We start from the raw sequence: 24,888 nt of genomic DNA, 5'->3' as shown, positions 1-24,888 counted from the left end.
TTTGAGATTTGGCAGAGAGGAGAGGATGTCTTCATTTCCAGAGCCTCTCAGATCGTCTCAGAAAATAAACCAATTTCGTTTCATTTTGGGGGTAACTAATTGGTTCACTTCCAAAGGCATTTGCCCATCAGGATAAAATGTGAAATCTCCTGAGAGAGGAGGAAGCATTTCAAGGAGGATCTTGCATCTGATATAGCAACAGCTTGAACTTCTACAGTAGAGTCCACCCGTATTGCAACACCTGCCATAATGCTGCTACTACATAAATGTTAAATAGAGATCTGTTTTTATTACTATATTGCATTTACCTACCCATGTCTGGAAGAATAGAGCAGGATGCACATTCAAAGACCTCTTATACCCACACACCCAGACATACTGTGGGTGACAATGGTAGGCAGAACCAGTGTGGCATCGTGGCTAAAGTGTTGGACTGGGGGTCGGGAGATCTGGGTTCTAGTCCCCACTCAGCCATGGAAACCTACTGGGTGACTTTGGGCCAGTCACAGACTCTCAGCCCAACCTACCTCACAGGGTTGTTGTTGTGAGGATAAAATGGAGAGGTGGAAGAGGATTATGTATGCCGCCTTGGGTTCCTTGGAGGAAAAAATGTGGGATATAAATGTAATAAATAAATAAATAAATTTTAACAATATTTGTGTTTCCAGTTTAAAATTTTCTTGTGCAAAGCAAAATTAGATGAGCCTCAGCATCAGAACCAGACTCCAATGACACATGGCTGAAATAAAGCTCTAGAATCCCAGAGGAGGAGCTCTTAGACAACAAATTGGCTACTATAAGATTACTCTCAGTATAGCAGGAATTTATTTCCAATGCATTGAGAATGTTTTGGTTTCAGTATGTTGAAGCCCAATTGCTTACCTCTATATCACACAACTTCCCTAATATTCCATTATAAATTGTTTTGTTACTGTCTTCCCGGAAGACAAAAAATAATAATAGATAAAGGTCTTTTACTGACAGTTCTTTGGTAAGAAAGCATGCATAAGCTTCCAAAGCATCATAGAGCTACAGTATCAGATTTTTGAACTGGCTTATTTAGAAATTATCTGGTTTTTTTCCCTTGCAAGTAAAGAAACCCCATTATGTCATTTTCTTTCTTACCCCCCAACTTACGTGTTTTTTTGGTGGTAGCATTGACTGTGGCACTAAAAGGACCTGCTCCCGCACTGTTGTATGCTCGAACAGCTGTGTAGTACACCAGGTTGCTTATCAAGCCTGTTATTCTTACTGACGTCTCATTTCCAATGGCTTTTACTCTGTGTGAGGACTGTTCTTTTCCACCATTATTCCAGTATCTCACCTAGTGGGTGCAAAGCGTAGGCTACTTAGAGAATATTGTTGACATTACTGCTTACTCAGACCTGTGCTTTCATTGCCTATTGCTTACTTCCAACAGTCGGAATGTAATTTTATTTTCAGGAAATAGCACTGAAGGGGGAAAAACCCTCCCTTTTGTTTTAAATTCAAAGAAATAGCTTTATTTTGATCTGTAAAAGTTGCAGTTACTCAGCAGCTTCTGCCACTGCATGGGCACAACAGACTCTCTATTGTTATTATGTATTACAAACGCCAGTATCAAATTTTGCGCCTGACTTGTTTTTGTAGTCGGCTTAAACATCAGTTTACATAAAGACATCATGCACATACAATTTCACTGCCTTTCCCAAAGCAGAAAGGAAGACGTATTTATATTTCAGTGTAACTGGGTTTGTATTAATAGAGGTTGAGGTATTGTGTTTAATCTTTGCTAGACCAGTGGCAGGAGATGCAGCAGATAGTAACCAGGCATGTATAGACAGCGACTGCAGGAGCTAACTGCCAGCCGATTTCAATTCTCGATGCAGTGTTAGTAAGCTTGCAGTAATTGATCTGGTGTGGTGCCAGTAAAAAAGGTCAAGGCTCAAGTCCTGCACAAAATCTGTGAATATTTACACTTGGCTTTTTATACTTCCCCCAAGACCAGCTTATTTGCGACTATAACATGTGGTCATCTAGGTTCAGAAGCAAAAAAAAAACTGCCTTTCTGGCTTTGAACAGTAGGCCTCTCAGCAATGTCCCCACCAAAATATACGAGAGTGGGGAGGCAGACAAAAAATACATCACCAGATGTTTGCATGACTCATTTTCCTGTGTAGAAGCAAAACAAGGACAGCTGATTGTTAACAGTAAGCTTTGGCTTCCAACCTGAAAACGAATAATGATTTGAAAGTAAAAAAGCATGCTATCACAGTCATGTTAACTTATAGAAAAGAGTACATCTTCACAGGATTTTATTTTTACCTCATAGCCCAGCAATCTCCCACTACTCATTTTCCAGGGGATGGAAATCCAGGAGACTTCAATTACAGAAGATGAGAGGCTGCTTGCAGATACACCAGAAGGTGCTATGCTAGGCTCTGTGTTAGGAAACAAAATAAAACAGTACTGCTGGGGGGGGGGGGGAAATGGAGAAAATAAACCCCACCCAACGCAGTTGCCAGCTAATTAAAATGGCTTCATTGATACTAGCTGAGCAAATACTGGCTCCGCTCATTTACATGGAAAATGACTTAATGAAAGCTATGTAAGAGATTATTCAATAACCCACCCTCTTCAGCAGAATACACTGTGGCCACTGGACTAAATGGTCCTTCTCCTTTATTATTATATACGCCAACCTTGACTTCATACGGTGAAAACGGCAAGATGCTTTCATTTCTAAAGACGTATCTCGGTGTGTCAGGTGATGTAACAACTGTCTGTATCCAGATTGTAATGCCAAGTGGTCGGAAAGCAACGACATATCCAAATCCTTCGCCATTTTGTAATTCTTCAGGAACAGGCTAAGCAAAAATTAGTAAATGAATAGAATAAAAAAATAATAAAATAATAAAAATAACCTCTATAAACATAAAATTCTAGTATGAGATTGTCCAATCAAGAGCCTGTCAGATCATCTTTGCAAGGAACAACTTTTTGATTGCTGATGGCCTTAATTAGCAACAGGAACAATGGAATTCAGCAGTAGATGCATGCATAAATATGCAAGGCATACTTATTTGGTAGTATGTCCCATGGAACTCGCTGAGTCTTACTACTGAATTAATGAAGCTGCAAGACTAGTGGCTAATCAGATATCTCTGGGAGCCTATAGCAAGGAAAGAAGAAAACTAACTGCCTTCCCCAGCGATGCTCCCCAGCAACTGGTATTGAGTTGTATAATGTCTCTGAACAGGGAGCATCCATGGACTAGATGGACCCTTGGTCTGATCCAGCATGGCACTTCTTATGTTCTTATGAAGCCATCATGGAGGTTCCAAGAAGGCACTTGTGCCTTTCAGCCCCCAAAGTCTGTCCAAACCCATTTATACCACTCTTATTCTAGAATAACAGTGCATTTTCATAATGTTCTCATTCTTCCCCTAAGGCTATAGCATAGACTAGATTGCTGTTCTTGGCCAGTTCCCAGAGAACAGCATAAGCCTGAGTATTTAGTTATCATTGTCAACCATTTATTAAGCACCAATTATTAACTAAGTGCTATACAGAATACCAAACAGGTCCTGTCCCTCTCCTTACCCAATCTAGTAACACATGTGCCTAATAATAGCCTACACAGAAAATTAATATTTTAGTCAAATACACGTGCATTGGAAGGGAGGAATGACATACTGGGAAACAGAAAAGGGAGGGAACAGATTACATTCATTACAGACAGTCAGGAATCTCTTGTTTGAAAGGATGTGAAAGATAGAAGGGAGGCAGCTTGACAGTTGGCAAGAAAGAGGCTACTATATACACAAGGATGAGAATGGGAAAAGGCACAAAGGTGGGAATGAGAAAAAGAAACAATAGGATGAAGAAGGGAGCACAAACTTAATATAGATGATAACCAGGGGAATACGAGTGTTCAAGAGCTGAAACACAGCTAGGGCAGAATCACAGGGCATGTCTACACTCTACTTTTTTCCCTGAGGTCATCCCTAGATCATCCCTGTGTGTCCAGATGACACACAGGGAATCTGGGGGCAACCAGGGACAATCCCTCCATTTTTGCAGGATAACTAGTTGCCCAGTTATCCCCATCTTCCCCTCGGTCCTGGGACCATCCCAAGGACCGTGGGAGGTGTGGTGCCTGCTGCCGGTTTCTCCCTTCCTCCCTGCAAGTAGCGGGGCTCTTAAAATGGGCATGGAGCTCCACAGGCAGTCTGTGTCCATTGGGTGGGGGGACATTTCAAAGGCTTCTTTTAAGAAATAAACACTTACATGCACTGGAGCGCAATTGTGCTCCGACTCCATTCCAGAGGGAAAAAATGGTGGCCGTGACGTCCCTCTTCCCTTCCAGGATGTCGCATGGCTGTCAAGATGCTGGGGGAGGATCGTGGAAGCAGATAAGTCCATGATCCTCCCCCCTCCCTCCCTCTACACCCTTAGGTGTAAGACATGCCCATAATTAGCTTTATCTGTAAAGGTTCATATTTTAGACTAATAGTTCATATTTCAAAGTGTGTTTACTCAGATAGAAGTCACACTCAGTTTAATAGGGCTTCCTCCTTAGAAACTATGGTTAGGATTGCAGCCTTAATGGAGCACCACATGCTTGGAATCCTCTATTGTGGGAGCCTGCTGTGAACCGCTCAGAGAGCTTCAGCTATTGGGTGGTATAGAAATGCAGAAAATAAAATAATAAATAAATAAGGCAAATATTCTACTATATGGAGTGCTACACCAGAATGCACATGAGGCCTCTTTCCCATATCAGCATAGCTATCAAAGGTTGCTGGAGTAGGCCACTGCATGGCAGGATGTTTAATTCTTTCAGCAGGGAATAGTACCCTCATGCTAAGAATTCTCCTGCTCAAGTGCATAGATAGCCTAAGACATGCTAGACGTGTCTAGATTTTTTACATACATGCAATGTGTGGAGTATCCTCACAGAAAAACACAAGCTAATATTATGGAATATATCTTATTTATGAACTGGGGAGATAAATTTATCTAGAAAGATACTCATGACTTTCAGTATCTAAGCAGCTGTTTTAATTGCTGTCCTAAATGAAGATGCTATGGAAAACTACTTCAGTTAAATAACTTTCAAATATGCTAATTAAATATTGTTCTGATGATATTCTAACTCGGAAAATAGTCAAAAGTAGAAAGAGGCCATGAAAGGCACACTTTTGAGGTTACAGACCAGTCACTTATAAGTACCACATAAGTGAAAAATTATGTCAGGTAGGCATGCTAATTTTATGAACAAATGATAAAATAAATTCCAAGAAGAGCACTTACATCCCACGTGATGACCAATTCAGACCTACTGCCACCACCTCCACTTACTTCAGATGGTGGTACTTCGGGAACTGTGAAGAGAAAACATTCATTATACTTATGTATAGCAGAGCATATATTAATTCAGTGGTTTCAAGAATTTTGCCTAGCATGGAATTTATTTGGCATGGACTTCGCTCATGTTTTTCAGGCCATGCAGAGCATGATTCCACGGGGAGATAGGTCATCTGGAGAAGAATACATAGCAGAAAGGAAGGATTTTTTTTAACATTTGCCATAGTGATGCTTGCCTTATAACTAATGATATCCACAACGCCATCAGTTGATCTGTTTCCCTGAGAATCCCTCTTTAGTGCACAAATCAGGCAGCTGAGGGCCAAACAAGATGTGATGTTTGTCATGTAATTTGCCCAGGCATAGTTAAGTGAAAAATAAAGAGCCAGTGCAGGAACTGGTGTGTGTGTATGTGCGTGTGTGGGGAGTTGGATGAGGCATAGGGTGAAGGGAGCTTTATTTATTTATTTATTTATTTATTACATTTTTATACCGCCCAATAGCCGAAGCTCTCTGGGCGGTTCACAAAATCTTAGCCCCTGGCATGGCCCTGCTCAGAATCACCCATCGCCACATCTTAGGAGAATTATGTCATTCTGCTCTTCAGCACTCTTCTGATAAACACTGCCAAACCAAATTCCAAGACAAGAGGGAGAATATATGTATGCGACAAAGAGAGAAGGAACCCTTTATATTGTTTACAACTTGTGTAACCATCTTACAATGTAGTTATGCTGTCAGAGTGGATGGCAGAGTTTCAGAAGAAAAAACAGTTGTTAAGCTATTTCCTTCTGAGTGTTCTGTTCAATAATCGCACAGGCCTACTTTATTCTCCACACTCTTTATAAAACGATATAAATAAATAGCTGTTTTGACTTCTGCAAGAAATACTCTTATCTTCACTTGTATTAACATTGCTTTCTGTTTTCTAAACATGAGGCAGAGCCACAATACGGAAAAGAATAATTTTCTTATTCTTATGTAAGCTTATTTTTTTCCTCTTAAAATATTCCATAGCTGCACATCAAAGACCACTATTTAGTGACCTTCTCTAGTAATCTCCAACCTGTGGTGACTGAAATTGGTTTTCCTTATCTTAGGATGTGAGGGTCCACAGTATATGCGCTCTGCTACGCCTCACCTAAGAATGTTCAATGGTGCCAGAAGCAAAACATTAGTCGTACCAGCAAAAGAGTATGCTAAAGGCATTCTGTCAAGCAATGCTACGGGAACAACTTTTGCCTCTTCAAAAATGAACAGGTGGCACTTTTAAACCTGTGCTGACTAAATTTCATTACCGTAGCAAACACTCCACTGTTAAATTTGGCTTATTTAGTTCTTTGTTTAGTATAAGGAAGAGACTTCCAATATATGCATTAAAATTTTAATTGTACATAGTTGTCTGAGCACACAATCAGTTAAAGTAGCGATCTTGTATTAGCAGCCTGTTAGTGCCAAGCACCCATGCCTTGATTTTTATTTATATATATATATACACACACAAATGAGTATACATAGGTAAAAAATTATTAAGGCCTGTTTGTGCACCTGTTATATTGAATGTACATAAAATGAAACAAGGAAACAAACAAAAAGACCCACTAACCTGCCTCTTCAGTTCTTACTTTTTCTGAGGGTAAACTAGGTTCTCCACCTCCAATTTTGTTAGTGGCAACTACACGAAATTCATATTCAACCCATGGGTTTAGGTCTACCGTAATAGCTGTGAAGGTTTTCCCATCAATGATATCAGGAACTGTAACAAAATATTTTCAAGGAAGTTATGAACTCCTGCTTCCCTTAGGAGTAAAAATATATTCAAGTCCAGCCATAAACACTTTTCCGTTACCTGTTGTGACTCTCTGCCAACCCACTGAAAATGGTGTCCTGGCTTGTATAGTATAACCAGTGACTGGGCTGTGATTATCTAAGCCCTCATACCAAGACAGCCGAGCTGTGGTAGCTGTTATTTCATCGACTTTTACACGTTCAGGTGGTCCAGGTGAGCCTAATGCAATAAGATATCAGATTTTAAAATGGAAGGGTGTTGTAAATGTAGCACATATTCTACAAATCGTTAAACACAGTACCAGCTGATTTCTATTTTGCCAGCACTGTGGGAGGAAGAAAACAATTTAGAATGCAGTAATAGTGCCATTTTTTATATTTACTAAACTCATGCTCGGTTACTTTATAACTGTAAAAGCAAGTTCTGAAACAGCAATTCCACAAGTAGAGAACAGATGAGGTTTTATTTCAGGGACTTTTTTTCAACTGAATTTCTCTACCTTTTCAAATCACTGTCTTTTACTTTAGTCCTTGATGTCCTGCCTTAATCTGCTAATACATCTTTTTGATTTGACAATTTGTTATCTAAAGCAGTTTTTGTCATGATGCTTGCTCGTAGTCATTTTTTCCCCAGCACAACACCGTATCAGCACCTTGGACAGCAATTCAGCACTGACAGCTTTCTGCAGCTTTCCAGAAAATCTTGATTTTCCACAATTTACAAAATATACTCCCCCTTTTGTTGTTATAAACATGAAGGCAGAGCCAATGAAATGCCCCTTTAAAGCACAATAGTTAGCCATGGCTGGAACTGCCACATTTAGTTTAACACACATTCAAGATATATTTCTTTGTGGTTTGGTTTCATATACAGTGATTGGTTGGTTTTACATTTTATATTTTAAAAGCATTTAATTGTCCATACTGTAACTTTGTGATAAGACAAGCTATAAAATGAAACAAATTGCAATAACAGCCTGAAAATGGCCATGAAAAAAATAATTTCACTTTTTAATTTTATTCTTGTATTTAGAATAGTTATGACTGAATACGAAAGCTTGTGATATTAATTAAAATATTAAATGTTCATCATTTGATGATGAAATGATTAACAGCTCATAGCTGAAGGTATGAATTGACTTCATTAAAAATATTGTGTTTGTAGTGAAGTAAGGTGATTGAAAAGTTATGTCTGTGGCCGTTAATCTGTGATGGCTGTTTCGCATGCTCAAGTCATCACTTGAAGCTCCAGACACTGAGTCCTACCACGAACAAAATCACTCCTGTGGTTGAAAAATATTCAGTTCTATCTTTGCACTAGTGAAATGTATTTACTTTTACACAGGGTATTCTATTTCCATCAATTTCCCCTACTCATTGCAACCTCTTGTGCCCCCCAAAATGGTGGTCCTAAGGATTGGGGAACTCTCTGGAACAGTATGGAATATGATGCAGAGGACAGCAGGTGATAGAGGTGATTAGTGAAAATTGGATGCTGTACCTTGTGCAAGTGTAAGCATTTGTTGCTAGTGTAAAGCCACCATTGGATACAATCCACTGGCCACAACTTGACAAATTCCTAATGGGGGCACTAAAAGTTGCTCATGGTCAACCTATTCCCTCTATTTTGGCTCCCTCAATATTATAAAGTGAATAAGTCATGTTTTAAATGTTTCAATATTTTGTGAATTTGGAAGAAGGGTCTCCTGTATAATGCTTTGCCAAATCCTGCCTCCCTACTTTCATGAAATTCTTCATTCCCTGCAAAAGAAGCATGCACTGCTGTAAGCAAGAACAGGGCATTTTAAAAGAGGAGAGATTAAAGATCACCGGCCACCTCGTACACTTAATAAGGTAAGCACACACTCCTGTCTCCCATCAATTCATTTTTTGAAGTTTTTCACCTCCCCAGCCACTTTCACAGACATTTTCATTCCCATGCCACTGCCCCTCGCAAGAATTATTGAAAAAGAGGATGAGAAACCTTAGGCATAGCTTTACTCTGGCATAATTGTCAAAATATAAAATTTTGGGCAGTTGTCCATGAAATGTTTTCTGTACTTATATAATTCTCTTCAGTGCTAGAGAAACAGTAGCAATTGGTGCCTCTGTTAACAAGTTACTATATTTGTACTTGACCTCCCTTCTCAAACACACATAAAGTAAGTGTGTGTGTGTGCGTGTGTGTGTGTATGTGTGTGATGTACTGTTCAATTCCTTAATTTGCTCAGGAAGTAGGATGCGTGTTAACCATGGGAGGATGGAATGAAGCATTCAGAAGGCTTCTTCCACCACAGTTGATTTAACATTATAGCTAAACCTGAAGTAAAGGACTCCTTACTAAGCGATAATAACTAAAACAAGACAATTAAAACAAGACAAAACAACAAAACTCTCATGAAGCATTCTAAGGAAAGTGAAACTACTCATTCTCATGATTTACTTTAAGAAATTACTTCCAGCACTTTGCAAGTAGAGTTACAAGAGAAAATGGTTACCTCGCACTATCAGATCTGCAGCAGATGATACACTATCAACCTCTGTCTTCACCATGCACACATATTTTCCACTGTGTTTCAGCTGGATATTCCTAATCATTAAGTCTCCTGATGCAGTCTTTTGAAAGGGATACAAAATTGAAAGAATTAAATACAGTTAGCTAGATAACGTGTTCAAATTCTTTAGTTCCAATAGCATTTATTTATTTTTTTAGTGAAAGAGAAAAGTAATGGAGGTCACAGAGTAGAAGATGACACTTAGAGGGGACAGAAATGAGATATAGTAAAAAGTAGCAGCAAGACTGCAATAAAGAGTGGGGGGGATGGGAACTTTGGAAGGACTACTGTAGTGGGTACAGATGTGAGACTTGGAACAATACTAGCACACAAATATACTGTTAATGTATTTGTAGGCAGAATACCCAAGGCACAAGATTCTCCAGAAGAATAACCTGTATAAGAATTAGGTGAGGCCATGCAAAGGAGGTTTTCCATTTGCCCCTTTACTTTACTTTAGTCTCTATCAAGTTGTCTTAGTCCCTCCCTCCAAAAGACAGGCTGCAGTGAGATCAGTTCTGGTTTTCTTTTTGGTAGATTACATAGAGTATGATTGATCCTTCTGCTTTCGCCATCCATCCATCCTTTAAAGCTACGGAGGACACAAACCAGGCACAGTTTATATCCTCTGGGAACCTGAGATGCAGAACTAAATTACTGGCGTCATATTTTGATTTCCAGGGAAGAACATCCAGAATTGATAACATTTTTAACTGCTGTTCCTTCTGGCTGGAGTTGGGGGTGTCTGTCTATTTCCATATCTTGCTTTTTCCCTGTTTCTGGTATAAACAGTGTGTGATTGTGAGAGATATGTTTTCCCTCAACAATTTGACCCTTTTCTTTTATAGTTCCATCCCTCCAGGGACTGAGATGTATGTTGAGGCTGTTCTCCTCAGGGTGCTGTCCAACAGACACATGGATTATTATGGAGCCTTTCAACCTATGGCACCTCACATGGATTTAATTAATTAATTAATTTAAAAAGTTAAACTTCACCAACAAAATAAGAGATTATGAAAATAACATATTTTTTGATATGCTTGCTTGGGACATATGTCTCTATATATTCCTGTAAATGACTTCTTTGTGTTCTGGGAATAAATCCTTCCAGAACACAAATGACTGGAGGGGGATTTAGCTGAAATGTGCTTGAGGAACCATTTCCAACAGCAGCCCAGGCTGCTGTCCGTTGAATAGTTAAGGTAGCAGAATGTTGTTTAGTTAAGGTAGCAGAATGCCCATGTAAGGTACTCAGGGAGACCAGAAATGAGATGAGAGCTTTTCCAGAAATTGAGTTTTACTGAGAAAGGATATCAAACTGGAAATTGAATAGTTGGCAACTGAAGGCTGATTCGAGAGACTGGAAGGAGTTACAAGGATGAATAGTGAGGAAGCTACCAGACACAGAGGTTGTGCAGTAATATCCTTGGCTTCTGAGTAGTGGGCTGGGGTGGAGGGCAAATTGCTGTAGGAAATGAAAAGCTGACAGGAGAAAGCCTTAGAGAAAGAACTTTCCTCCCTTATGTTTATCCAAAACATAGGAAGGGGCATGAGGATCCCTCATGTCAGGGAAAATAAATAAACAAAAAATATAAAGAAGAGATTTCTGCCAGAGCTGCAAATCTTTACCAAAAGGAGTCCACTGAAAGTGGGAGTGCAGAAAAAGAGAATTGAAAGTCAAGAGTCCGGGGTCATTTACTGTGAGTTTATCCTAGCAATACCTCTTCTGGAATGACCAGGAATTTAGGGCTTTCAAAATACAAGGAAGAGCACCCAGCTAGAAGCTTTAAAAACTAGTCGGGTTAGCTGGCATCAGTTTGGGGGAGAGACTCCCTGAGTTCAGACAGCCAAGAAGAGTGATATGTTTGAATGGCATTTGACACACAAAACTGTAGGGTGGTCATAGCAGGATGATTTATTTATTTAAAAGATGTATAGGCTGCCTTTTAGGGGTATTTTCTCATCCAGAGGCAGAAAGAAATATGGCTTAACAAAAAAGGAAGTTTGGGCTTTAGGTGGATTTTTATTTATTTATTTATTTATTTATTTATTTATTTATTTATCCCACCCTATTATCAGTGGGATCTCAGGGTGGTGTACAGATAAAATCAGAACAATATCAACATACATAATTTACACAAATAAAAATGTATGAAATCATCAACAAATTAAAACTAATAGAAACAATTAAAAACAATTCAAACTATGTGTAACCATGGAGGATTTAGCCCTCAAAGGCCATGTTTTAACTTAGTGCCAAAATGAAGCCAGTGTCAGCACCAGTCAGGCCTCCAAGGGGAGGATATTCCACAAGCAGGGTGCCACAACAGAAAAAACCATCTCCTACGTCCCACCATAATGTATGTCTCACGTTGGTGGGACACAGAGGAGGGCTCCTCCAACAGATCTCAAAACTTGGGCAGGCATATATAGGGAGAGGCGCTCCCACAAGTACCGAAGTCCCAAGCCATTTAGGACTTTGAATGTCATTGCCCACACTTTGAACTCAGACCAGAGGCAAATAGGCAGCCAATGCAATTCTTTTAAGACTGGTGTTATATGGTCTTTATAAGAGGTTCCAGTGAGCAGTCTAGCTGCTGCATTTTGCACCAGCTGAAACTTCTGAATCGTCTTTAAGGGCAACTCAATGTAGAGTGCATTGCAGTAGTCTAATCTAGTAGGGCTGTGCACTGCTTCAGGATGGAACTCTGAATCCAAACTGAAGTGGACTGATTTGGCCCACTTTGGTCCAAATCCAGATTGGTTCCAGATCAAGCTGAGGCTCAGGCCCAAAGCGGCTCAGAATGCTTCAGTCCAACGCAGAGTGATGGTAATCATTTGCCCGTAAGACTTATCTGAGCTGTCCTGCAGCTGCGTGTCCTTGATGAAAGCCACCATTTTAAAAGAAGATGGGGGTTCTGTAGTTTCCTACATCTATGGAAATGGCCCTTTATGGCTACTGTAGTTTGCAGCCTTAGAAGTAGAAACTTTCAGAGCTCCCATCTTCCTTTAAAATGGCAGCTCTCATTGAGGATGCATGGCTGCTGGATGGTCAGGTAAGTCCTGCTGGTGGGGGTGGGGGCAGCAGCTCTTAGTTTGTGGGCAAGCAGGGAGGAGAAGGGGGAGCAGGAGTGAAGAATCCAATAGACTTCCGTTAAGCCTCCACCAAGTTTTCTTGGGTGCCCACTGAGCACCTCCATAGTGAGCACCCAGGAACCTGCAATGGCTGACTCGCTTTGAGGTGTCCGGATTTTGCTTCAGATCCAGATCCAAAGTGGGTCAACCTGGGCCAGAAGCACCATGAGTTGAATCGGGGCTGATCTGGAAGACTTAGTTTTCAGTGGGAAAGTCCTTTTTTGGTGCATCCGTACCAGTTCAACTTCCCAGACAGAAATGTAGCCTTTTCAGCCAATATGCTCTTGGCACACAAACTTAGCATTGCAATTGTATTTTCTGGCAACAATATTGGTTATACACTTTAACCAACACACATCCTGGAAATACATTTAGTAGAATCTAGTTTAAAATATCTTTGAAAGCACACTAAATAAATGGTGTCACGGAAAACAGCCTGTTTTATGTATACCTATTTATCTCTCTGTGTGTGTATATGTGTGTGTGTGTGTGTGTGTGTGTGTGAAAGAGAGAAAGGAATAATGGAATACAATGGAACAAAATGAAGTTATTTTTAGTAGCTATGTTCGGTTCAAAGTTCCCTGGATAATTTTGAGAAAGGGGAGAGTAATAAAATGATTCCCTTAAATGTAGATAAGACAGGCATCAGTAGGCCACCAGGGATGAAAGCCATGACCTGACCTCTCTTACAACAAAGATACATAAGTTCCTAAAAAAAAAAAAAATACAAAACAAAAAACCAGCAGATTGGATTTTTAATAAGGGTCACAGGGTCTCATTGTTAAAGGGAGAAATGTTCCTTTTACCGTAACATGTTTGGGTTGCACCCATTTGGAATACCCATCCAGAATGTTCAGATATTGTTAGGTAGACCAATTTCCTTATGGTAGAAAGTGAGCAGCCAGACTGGACTAAGGGCTTGCTAGACCTGCCGGTATAAGCCGGCAGGGAGGTGGGGCGTCAGCGCACTGGCGTTAGCGCGCGCGCCCAGGGTTCCACACGCATGACGCGCAGGGACGACGGAAGCCCTGCAGCGTCCGCCATTTTGTTTGTTTAAAGGGGCCGCGTGCGGCCCGAAGACTCCAGAGAAGGTAAGGTTTTTTAAAAAAACGGGGGGGGGGGAGGATGGCAAGGGGGGATGGCAAGGGGGGAGGGCGGGTGAGAGAGCGCCACGCGCCACCGCCCGAGCAAGCAAGCGAGCGGCGCTTGCCCGGGCAAGGCCTGGCATGGGGCGGCATTGCCCGGGCAAGCGCCGCTCGCCTGCTTGCTCGGGCGGCGGCGCGTGGCGCTCTCTCACCCGCCCTCCCCCCTTGCCATCCTTCCCCCTGCCCCTCTCTTCCCCCCCCGGGCCGATGGGCACAGCGCTCGTATGAGCGCTGTGCCAGGTCCGCGGCTTTCTGCGGCTACTCACGAGTAAGCGAGTAGCCGCAAAAAGCCACGGAAGTAGGTAGATGTTTCGCAGCTCCGGCCTGAGGCCAGGGCTGCGAAAAAAGCGCGCCATAAGCGACTTTGCTTATGGAGCGTTAGAGGAAGCCTCAGTGCGGCCTGGGCCCGGATTCCCCTGTGCGTCATCTGGACGCACAGCAGGGAAACCGGGTCTCAAGGCGCGCTAAGGCCTCGTCTAGGAATGCCCTTAGTCAGATTGCTTTGACCTATGGCAGATTTGGAAAGTCAGTAAGAAGACTCTTGTGGAGTGCTTAGAAAAAACTCCGTCAAAGGTCAAATTATACTCTGACCAGGTTTGCACAATCACAGAGGGGTAAATGCACCATGGTGGCTTATTTTCCCCGCTATGCATGCTGGGGTGATTTGCATAATTATGCTCACTCTCACAGATTGCCATGTTGTGCAAACTCTATGAAGGTGGCTTGTACCATAGTTAATGAGCTACCCAGAATCCTACAAGAGCCCTTGGCTTCTGGGTGTCTTGCAAACAAAGCAGGACAGTTGGCTTAGCAAGTCTTAGGTACATTGCAAATTCTGGAAACTAGACCTAAGTTCATGACTTGCGATGTGCTCTTTATGAGAGCCAACTAAGAGACAGCCCTGCTCCTTCACTCAGGAAACAGAAAACAGGTGACCCAGAACGAGGAGACTGAGGGTGTTGTAACCTCTTTCCCTTTCTTATCCAAGCTTATGGGGTGAGCAATGGCATTAGATGGCTAGGCAACTGAGATGGCCCTAATACCTAAAAAAGAAAGGGCTTCTAGTCTATGGGACTTTGAGTGGTTGGGGACCAAGCAGTGAAGAATGCTCTTTCCTTCCCTTTCTGCACCTGGGGCAGACAAATGGCCTTGACCTTACAAAACTTCACTTTGATATTCTCTTCATTCAAGTAGGAGGATTTCATATCCAATGTTCTTGTCAAGATTTTGAGGAACTGGGTTGAAGAATTTGGAGGACCTCACATGTTCATGGGGACTGGATTACCAACTCAGGATTACTCAAAATATTAGTTTTAGGGGAATACTTCAAATCATGGATGGATCTGCACTAAACCATATCAATCATCAAGGGAATCTAACACTTTAAAGAGTACTTGGGCTTTCTGAGACCTGGCAACTTTTCTTGATACAACAACACATGCACTCACTAAATCTAGTGAACATTATTGAGAACTGCATGAGATTCATGTGGGATATTAAAAAGTTCTGTACACTATGTTCCTCTTGACTTTGGGGAGATACCATGACACAAGAATATGCTTAAAGTTTCCTAAAGTTTTTTCTGACATGAAAATCAATGGCTGGAGGAACAGATTTCCCCTATGCTCACAGCTAGTAGCACTTGAAACTTTCAATTAAATAATTTTCTGTGACCTTTGTTTTCAGATAATATATATTAACCCCATTATTTAAAATGTCAAACAAAATATTATATTATTACTTAGAGAGAGAGAGAGAGAGAGAGAGAGAGAGAGGACACAACACAAATTCACACAATACAGTGAAAAATGGCACTGGCTCAGTTCAGACAACACATTAGTCAACAAAATGTGAAAACACTCAACGATTGAGTTTTTAGGAGGTACTGCCCACACAACATGTACTAACTCCACTGTTGTGTGACTGTGGGCTACCATGGAGTTGAGTAAAGTGTTTGATTGACAGTTCCTCCACCCTCTCTCCTCTCCCAGTCCTCCTGATGGTATCCCATCAGCCACTGCTGTAAAAAAAACACCCCAATCCTGGCAGCTCTCCTAGAGCGACAATCCCTCTTTTTGCTGCTCTTGCCAGGGAACTCTGTAGCCAGTGAAGTCAACTCAACATAAAACTCCATGGAGTCCTCCACACAACATGCAACACAACAGTTGTGGAGGAACTCTCTTCTGCACAGTGTGGATATTCAGCATGGAGTGTTTTAAAAACACACACCATGGGTTGGAGTTTTCTTGCCAGACAACATATTTCTCAACGGTGGTGTAACAATTCTACCACGGAGTTCTAAAACCACCGTTGAGAAACTTGTTGTCTGAACTGAGCCAATGTAAAGCAACCCATAAGGCAGAAACACACAGTGGGAAGTGCATCTTTAGTCTGCACCCTCCCCTCAGTGCAGCAATTTATTTACTAAATCTAATCTTGTACTAAGCACTTGAAGAATAAATGTACTCATGGGATTGACAAACAGGATAATTTTGCCTTAAATAAAAGCCTGAATGCTCCTTCGATCACATGTTTGAATAGGCAAAACTACGCCAAATCTAATCACAGCAAACAACATCATGCAGCAGAGAGAGAGAAAGAGAGAGAAAGAAAGTTGAGTCCCATTATTAATCATTCATCATATCACTAAGTATGTGATACCAAAGCCTTTGTATTTTGTGTAAATCAATCTTGGATACCATGAAAGCACAACAAGAATGCTACTACAACAAGCTCTCAAACGGTCAATGTTTCTTGGAGACTTGGCAGTATTTATTTATTTATTTATTACATTTCTATACTGCCCAATAGCCAGAGATCTCTGGGCGGTTCACAGTAGAACAGATTTCATTCACATCTTCAGCTAGCAAAATTAGTTCTATGTTGCCATGGACAAGTTGCAATGACAGGAAGGTCACCTTCTATGATGAACACTGTGCTGACACATGGGACACAAATCATCAATGGTTTGGGTGGTATTAAAACCAGATAACAACATTGTAAGCACTTCTGATATTACCTGCACAATTTCAGCTGATACTAGCCTTTCTGACATGCTGCTATCTGCAATGGTTTACAGGCAGCCTGTTAGTAATTCAGAAGCTGCTTGTAGCATAATGGAAAAGTAAGATAAACCCATGCTTAATTCTTCCACTAACTGAAGATTCACCATCATGACATGCAAAGTAGGGGTTTTACCCCTGCGGAAAAATAGCTTGATACATCCAGCAGCACCTACAATTTCTGACCATTTCTATATGTATACTTGTATACATTTGTACTGTTCAACCTGTCTTGTGACTTTGGTTCTCTGAAAAAGCCTCATCTCAATTACTGCATTAGCTGGGCAGGACTACCTTTTCCCACTGTTTCATTTCCCCAACCCACAGGTTAAGATTCCCCACCCCTTTTACTTGAAAAAGTGGGTGGGAACTGAACAGAGAGGGGAGGTGACCTAAGCCACCTAGGTTGGCAGAAAGATCCTTGAGAACATTGGCAAAATCCCTTGATATTTTGCATTTGCAAAGAATAAGGACAGAAAATCTGTCAATTCTACTTGACTCAGTTTCTCAATTTCCCTACATTATGTTTGTTCCATCCCATTTCTACATCATGTTGTGAATTTGATTTTTTAAAGTTCTCACAAAAATGTCTAAATATTTTGTGCACATTTGTATGCATTTTGTGCTCACTTTTTAAAATGTATGCATCTTTGCATACACTTATCTAAACCTTTTTCACAAGTGATTTTCTCTAATATAATGTGGGTTTGTGCACACCTTTCCCAAGTGTGTGGATTTTTGTGTGCACATTTTAGTATTATATAATTTTTGTGTGCCTTTTTTAAAAATAAATAAATTGTGAACTGCATTACAAAATTCAAGTAAGTTATCACTGTATTCCAGTTTGGGTGTAGATTCCGGAAGAGTAAATTTAACCCAACATATTCTCACCCATCTCTAACAAGGAATGCTTGAAAAACCCATACAGATGCTTGAAGTGGGCATAGGCCATCCCTAATAATTTGCTGAGAAATCTGCAATCTCACATACGTTTTTAAAAGAGCTCTTCAGTGGAAAGCCTTCTATACACAGTGAAATTGCTTTTTGATATGTTTTGCCCTTGTTGCCTCTAGCCTTGCCTTATTGCTAATGTACATGTACCGTGCTCCATGTTTTTCTTCTCATATGAGCAAGACTTTCAATTTTAAAGCACCCTACTTTTAACACAGAAGTGGGCAAATGTGGGAGGTCCAGGGGACATTTTCCCCCTAGCCCAAATCCCTTCCTTCCCTGGGGGGCAAAAATAATAATGACCCTAAAAGGATCAAATTTAGCATGGAAACAAACATCTTTCCCCACCCAATTTTGGGGAGCAGTTGGGAGTAGTGGGGCCAGAGTAGGTGTTGCATGACAGCTGCATTTTGCAGGCCTGTTTTAAGAGATGTTCCAATCTGATGTATGTACAAACAGTATGTAAATGTATGTACAAACACTGTTACTGTTTGTTATTCACATGCTTGCTCCTGCTTGGGTGTATGTGTCTATTTTATATCAAAAAAATGTACATGAGTAGATCTGAACAGGATAGACATAGGATATCTTTGATATCTAGTTTGGGTCTTAGAAGCAAGAGATTGTATACTGGCCTGAATGGGACTGGTTTGACCAGACATCAGTATTTCAAATAATTCCTGGGATTCTTTATAGTGTGAGAGAATTGTCAACAGCACAGAAATATCCTATCACAGTCTATAGACTACTGGAAAGTCAATCAACCTATGTACATTTATGCAACTAATAAAAAAAGGATAGATTTTATTTTGCAGAAATTCTTCTGTTGTTTTAATCAGTTAATAATATAAAGCAAACCCCACACTACCACAAGTAATTTAAAGGAAATGCATTTTATTCATAAAACTTCACTTCAGTAACACTTAAAACAATAAACAAACTAAAAATTTAATAGAAATATAATGTTCCTTTGAGAAGACCATTAGAATTTTATAGCTACAGCTCATAAATCAAAAGATAATTAAATACTTTACAACTTACCCCACCTACTCTCTCAAAATGAGATGCATCTTTTCTGAAGTCAGTCAATGCACTATTAAAGTACCATGTGAAACTTATGTCCAGCAGTGGATCATGCTGAACTTGGCAGGGCAAGATTACACTTTCCCCTACAGTAACATCCATATTTGAAGGTGCCAGAGTTATCCGAGTTGGCTCTGTGAAGAACAGGCACAGTTAATATTAGCTGCTTGAGCTACTGGCCTACTTTTCAGCAGGTTTTTTTTAAACTATAATTTTCTACAAAATCCACACACACGAAAGCATCTTAGTCAAACTCTTAGTATACTTTCCCTGCCCAAAGATTTTCTCAGTACACCTTTCCTGTTCAAAGATTTTCCTAACTACAAACATCTTTCAAGGCTGTAAGAAGACATTTTTTTAAAACAACAACAACTGGGCAATTATTAACATCAAGTCAAATCTCACTTCTCACATTACAATTTTAGCAGATTTCTCAGATAGTATAGAAATCTATCTATACTATCTTTATTTCAGAGATACACCAAGAGGCTGCTGGATGTCTCTTTAAGTAGAAAGCTTCAGTAGGTAGCTGTTGGATGCCTATAAGTAGAAACCTATCTGACTTGACTGTTAAATATCTCACATAAGACAGGGAAAAATGGCGATAAATGTTGAACCCTCAGCCTTCAAGTGATAGTCTTCAGGTGCCCTAGAATGGGGCTAACCCTCAAGATCATCTCCAAGCAATGTAGTCTTTACAGCTACTACAGTATGATAATATTCTGGAAACTCCTTGCCAACTGGGAGCATATGTTAAAAGGATCAGCTCTAATAGCCTAATTAAGCATTCCTAACCCTGGCAAATCTTGCAAATAAGATTGCAGAGACAAATTCCCGCTTCAGGAATCTGATGAAACCAGAAATGTTGCAAAATCTGCCTTTGAAACAGGAATGTGCTGTGAGGGAATTTACACATAAATATATTGAAGAGAAAAGTAAAAGTCCAAGACAGGACTGTACGTTACAGCAATCAGAGGATATGGAGGGTCCCTTTATTCTTATGTGCTATGAAAAGAGGAGTTATGCTTTTTTTTTTTACTTGTTTAAAAAAGGAAAATTCCCACCATTGCCATTAAAAAAGGGCGGGAACTACTACTCCCTGCCATTTTGTAAAGGAGGCCTTCTTCATGGTTTTAAAGAAAAAAATAATTCCATATCCAGGAGGATTGAACCTGTTCCTCTCTGCAAATGCAGGCTCAAGCAGCGACAAAGAGGGCCAAGACAGGTTTTACGTTGCTGTCCTTGGAAATGATCAGAAAATATCCTTAGAAAACAGCTGAGAGACACAATTTTGGATCCAGAGTTCCTGAGAGTGGAACTACTCCACCCACATGATGATTGCAGTGGAAGAAGGAAGGAGGTGATACTTCCTCCTGCAGCCCTTGAAAGTAGGGCTATGCAAGCTTTGGCTTTGGAATTCTGAAGCATTGGCAGCAGCTTGATGTGAAACCCACCATTTTGTTCACAGCCCTAGTGTGGAGCAAGGAAAGATCCTACAACTCCCAGCATACATTGCTAGGGAGGGAGGGATTTACCAAGGTGTGGGAGCAGCAGGCGCTTGTGGCTTCGCCACAGCCCTAGTGTGAAGCAAGGAAAGATCCTACAACTCCCAGCATACAATGCTAGGGAGGGAGGGATTTACCAAGGTCTGGGAGCAGCAGGCGCTTGTGGCCTTGCCAACACAGCTCACTCACTTGCCCACCCAGTCATACGAATGGTGCCGTGCAATTCCCTCGATGGCTCAACGCAAGTTCTGCGAGTGCCCCGCAGCTGCCTGCTTCCCCTGAGAGCTGCCCACTTCTCTCCACTGCTTGTAAATACTGGGCTCTCAAAAGTGCACAGAAACGATCTTGCGCACAATGGCTTCTGTAAAAATCAGTAGTGTAAAAGGGCCCTCTCAAACAAAGTTAGAGGTGACACAGATAATGTTGGGGGGACAGGGGGGACAAGTGGGAAAATGAGCTCCCTACTTCTTCTAGTGGGAGCCTCTACTGGATCCCAGTCCCTTCTGCAAATTGCATCACTGTGTGGAAGGAATACTCTGGATCCAATGCTCTGAAATCTAAACTGTATGGAATATAAACATTCTCCTGTATAAAGTGGTGTTCATACCAGCTAAACAGGAATATAGATTTTAAAAAGAAACCAAGAATTTAAAATTGAAATGTCTCTTTCACAAATTTCTCAATTCATACAATCTGCAAGTGAAAGTCAATTAGCTATCTAATTACCTGTAACTAATAAGCTGGTTGAGCTACTAGCTTTTCCAAACTGGTTCTCTGCCAGGCAAGTATAACTTCCAGCATCTGATTTACTCACATTAGCTATTCGGAGGCCTCCGTCTTTTAACAATGATATTCTAAAAATGAAAGAGGCAGGGGAAAACAGAGTAATTTTGCTGAAAGAAATTTGCATATTCTTTAAACTTGAAACTTCTTTAAGTTTGCAAAACACACCCACATACACATTTATAGGTTTTCTTATAAATCTCTCCAATGGTCATAAGAGTCAATACAATCATGGGATATATTCTGACCTCATAATTCAATTAAGTAATTGAATTGTGTGGCAGCTTCAAGTGGCCACATCACATGATAAGCTTATCCCCACATTTCCGCACTTCAATGAGACTGTGGGCCAAAACAGATATTCTGAAAATGCATTGTATTCAGGTATGCATCTGGCTTTGATAATTAATTACAGTCCTGTGCGTGGCTGGGAGATCCTTATCAGAAATGTTGCACAAAGGGAGGGGAAGATTATGCCTCTGCTCCCCAGAGTGGCCAGAGTCTAAATGGCTTTTCCTGTGGTGCTAATGGGATTTTTTGCTCTCTCTATATTCCAGCAACGAGGGGTGGGGGTGGATTTACATACTTGTTTGTAACATTTATATCCCGCCTTTTCCTCCAAGGCATCCAAGATGGCATACATGTTCCTCCTCCTTTCCATTTTATCCTCACAACAACAACCCTGTGAGGTAGGTTGAGCTGAGACTTTGTGACTGGCCCAAAGCCCTCTGGAGCTTCATGGCTGAGTGGGGACATGAACCTAGGTCTCCCAGTCCAACATTCTAACTGCATACTATCTCAACACTGGATACATGATTTTGAAAGACATAAACCTCCCTGTGCAGTCATCACCAGCAATTAGTTTAATCAAAAACAGATATGTAGCTCAGTGCTACATTTTCAGAGCACCCGGTTTGGCCGCTTGTCTGTGTGACATAGCAATACAGCAGAACCCTTATTAACGATTTGGATAATAGCTACTCCAGTTTGGATAATAGCTATTCCATTCCTCATATGATGTCTGTATTTTTATTCATAATATTTATATACTGCTCCCCGTTCAAAATTTCAGAGCGGTGGACAAATAAAATAGGAATAAAAACAGAATAAAAACACATTAAAAGTACATTTGTGAACCGCCCAGAGGGCCTCGGCTATTGGGCAGTATAAAAATGTAATAAATAAATAAATAAATAAATATTTAAAAGAAACAAAGTGCAAAATAAACCACAGCTGGTCATTAAGGGGAGGTTCCTGGAACAGTGACATCTTCAGGAGGCACCGGAAGGAATACAAAGTTGGTGCCTGCCTGGCCTCCAGAGGCAGGGAATTCTATAGGATGGGGGCCACCACACTGAAGGCTCTTCCCCTGTAGAGGCCCTGTCTTTCATGCCAGGAGAAGGAAGAGTCTTCTGAGATAAACTGTCCAGCTCCTAATCAATAACCAGCTCATAGACACAGTGTTTAAAACAACTATAGGCACTTATAAAAAAAACTCTAAAGGGGATTTTTTTTAAATTTGAATGTGATAAAATGGGAGGACAGATATTAGTGAAAAGGAAGGAAAATAAATGCCACAATTTCAGATTTGAATAACCATAGGATACATTACCTGAAAACATTAGACTATAATATTTTTGTGTCATTAACAGCATTTAAGAATTCCTACCCTCAAAATTCATCATTTTAAGTTCAGTGTTGCAGGATGAGGTAAAGCAATTAATCTAAAGATACAAAACTGCCTATAACCTCCATGAAAAAAGCAAATATGATAAGTCAATGTAACCAGCTCAACTAAAATGAATACGATTAATATCTTTGGATGGGGTGGGAAATGGTGAAAGTGGTCATGTTTACACTGGAACTGCTTTGTCATATGTAAACTGCAATGCGTTTCTCTTCCAATTAATGATGTTTTACTGGACATGGAGAAGATATTAGCTATGGTGTTGTGAGTATCATATATAATTAATTGGTTGGGTACTGTTTATTTCTTTTATTATTGTGTTTTTACTTCTGTTTTTATGTGATATTTTAATTAACACTTTGCTTTTACCCTTAATTTTTCTTATTGTTAGCTGCTTTGATCACTAAGGCAGGATATAAATATATAAATGAATAAAATAAATAAGAGCATTCTTTTCTACACACACCTTCCCATGCTTCTGTCCCCAACATATCCAAGAACTGGGCCGGTTAATATGTCATAGACCATTGTTGACTGCCTTTTTACTATCACATGCAACAGTCTGGGCCTTGCCTGCAATGAGACCAAATGGAGCCTGTCTTCACCTACACTCAGTCCCCAAGATGGAAGCCTCCTATAAGCATGGCAAAGGCTTACAACTCTGCCTCCCAATACATACTGAAGTCTGGACAAAAGGAAGGTATGGCAGCGGTTGATTATGGGGAGAAGAAAAATAGTTTGTCTCAGGGAGTTTGGCAGATAAAAGCCCAGTTGATAAAGGGCATTGCAAATTCACTGACAAAAGTGTACCACCCAGCTTGTTATATCCTTTTTCCTGTTGACTGTATGGAAGGGTGAATCTGTCAAGCTCTATTGAGCTCATGTTTTTCCATTGTCAAATGCGTTCCATCCCATATCCACACCGGTTAGAGATTTTATTATTATTTTTTGGTCTGCATAATAATTCGTGAAGGTTTTGTTGTGCATTTTTCAAAATACACAAATTTTTATATGCATTAATTTTTTATTTGATAAATTTATATACCATCTTTTCTTCCCGAGAAATCAAGGCATGATACATAAACCTCCTCCTTTCCATGTTATCCTCCCAACAACCTATGAAGTAGGTTAGGCTTAGAGTCAGTGACTGGCTCAAAATCACCCAGTGAGCTTCATCAATGAATAGGGACTTGAACCCGGGTCTTCCCAGTCCAAAACTCTTACCACTACAGAACACTGGCTCTCTCTTTTCCCCCAAATGTATGCATTCTTTGTTCCCACTCTTCATACTCACTGACCTCTTTGCTAACCTTGAAAAGACAAATATCTCAAAGTCAAATGTATTTCAATAAGGCTGGAAAATCCCTAGAGAGGTAAATTCAAGCTGAACAATCACCAGCTTCGGTGAAACTGGTCCTGCATCCTCCAGGTGACAGCTGTAAGTATAAGTCATGGCGCTGGGATTTTGTTGTCCCTACATGAACAAACATATATGTTTGTTTAGAGGCAGTTCTAATGAACAAGGGCTTGGACTGAGGGGAGATTTGGTCTGTCATACTAGCCAATGTCACCCAGTGAGCTTGTGTTTCCCCAGTCTACGTGTAGCACTCTAACCATTACACCATGCTGGAATAAACTGAAGCTAAAGACAGACGTAATATAAAAGAGGACACACTGTACATTCTGTAATCATGCTACAAGAATGCCTTCACAAGTGTCCTGCAAAACAAGCATCCCAGTACACTGAAGACTGTCTCAAAGTCTTACTCCTCTATGCTGGCTACTTCACTTGATCACTACTGGACTCCTCTTTCTTCTCTAGTTCTAACTCAGGAAAGTTAACAC

General features: G+C 40.5%; 1 protein-coding gene across 1 annotated transcript in view; it reads right to left on the bottom strand.

Moving 5' to 3' along the window:
* Positions 1–24,888, bottom strand: part of CNTN3 (contactin 3) — a 161,849-nt gene that overhangs the window by 13,791 nt on the left and 123,170 nt on the right. Inside the window, exons 9-17 of the mRNA XM_063123413.1 lie at positions 21,300–21,427; positions 19,027–19,202; positions 9,636–9,753; positions 7,199–7,357; positions 6,956–7,105; positions 5,296–5,366; positions 2,612–2,846; positions 2,305–2,420; positions 1,138–1,324 (exon numbers count right to left, since the gene is read on the bottom strand). Coding sequence (XP_062979483.1) covers positions 1,138–1,324; positions 2,305–2,420; positions 2,612–2,846; positions 5,296–5,366; positions 6,956–7,105; positions 7,199–7,357; positions 9,636–9,753; positions 19,027–19,202; positions 21,300–21,427 — 1,340 coding nt within the window. The remainder of the gene's footprint in view (positions 1–1,137; positions 1,325–2,304; positions 2,421–2,611; positions 2,847–5,295; positions 5,367–6,955; positions 7,106–7,198; positions 7,358–9,635; positions 9,754–19,026; positions 19,203–21,299; positions 21,428–24,888) is intronic.

Source organism: Elgaria multicarinata, chromosome 3 (assembly GCF_023053635.1).
Source record: "Elgaria multicarinata webbii isolate HBS135686 ecotype San Diego chromosome 3, rElgMul1.1.pri, whole genome shotgun sequence".
NCBI classification, from domain to species: Eukaryota; Metazoa; Chordata; class Lepidosauria; order Squamata; family Anguidae; genus Elgaria; species Elgaria multicarinata.
This window is presented reverse-complemented; position numbering and strand designations above follow the sequence as displayed.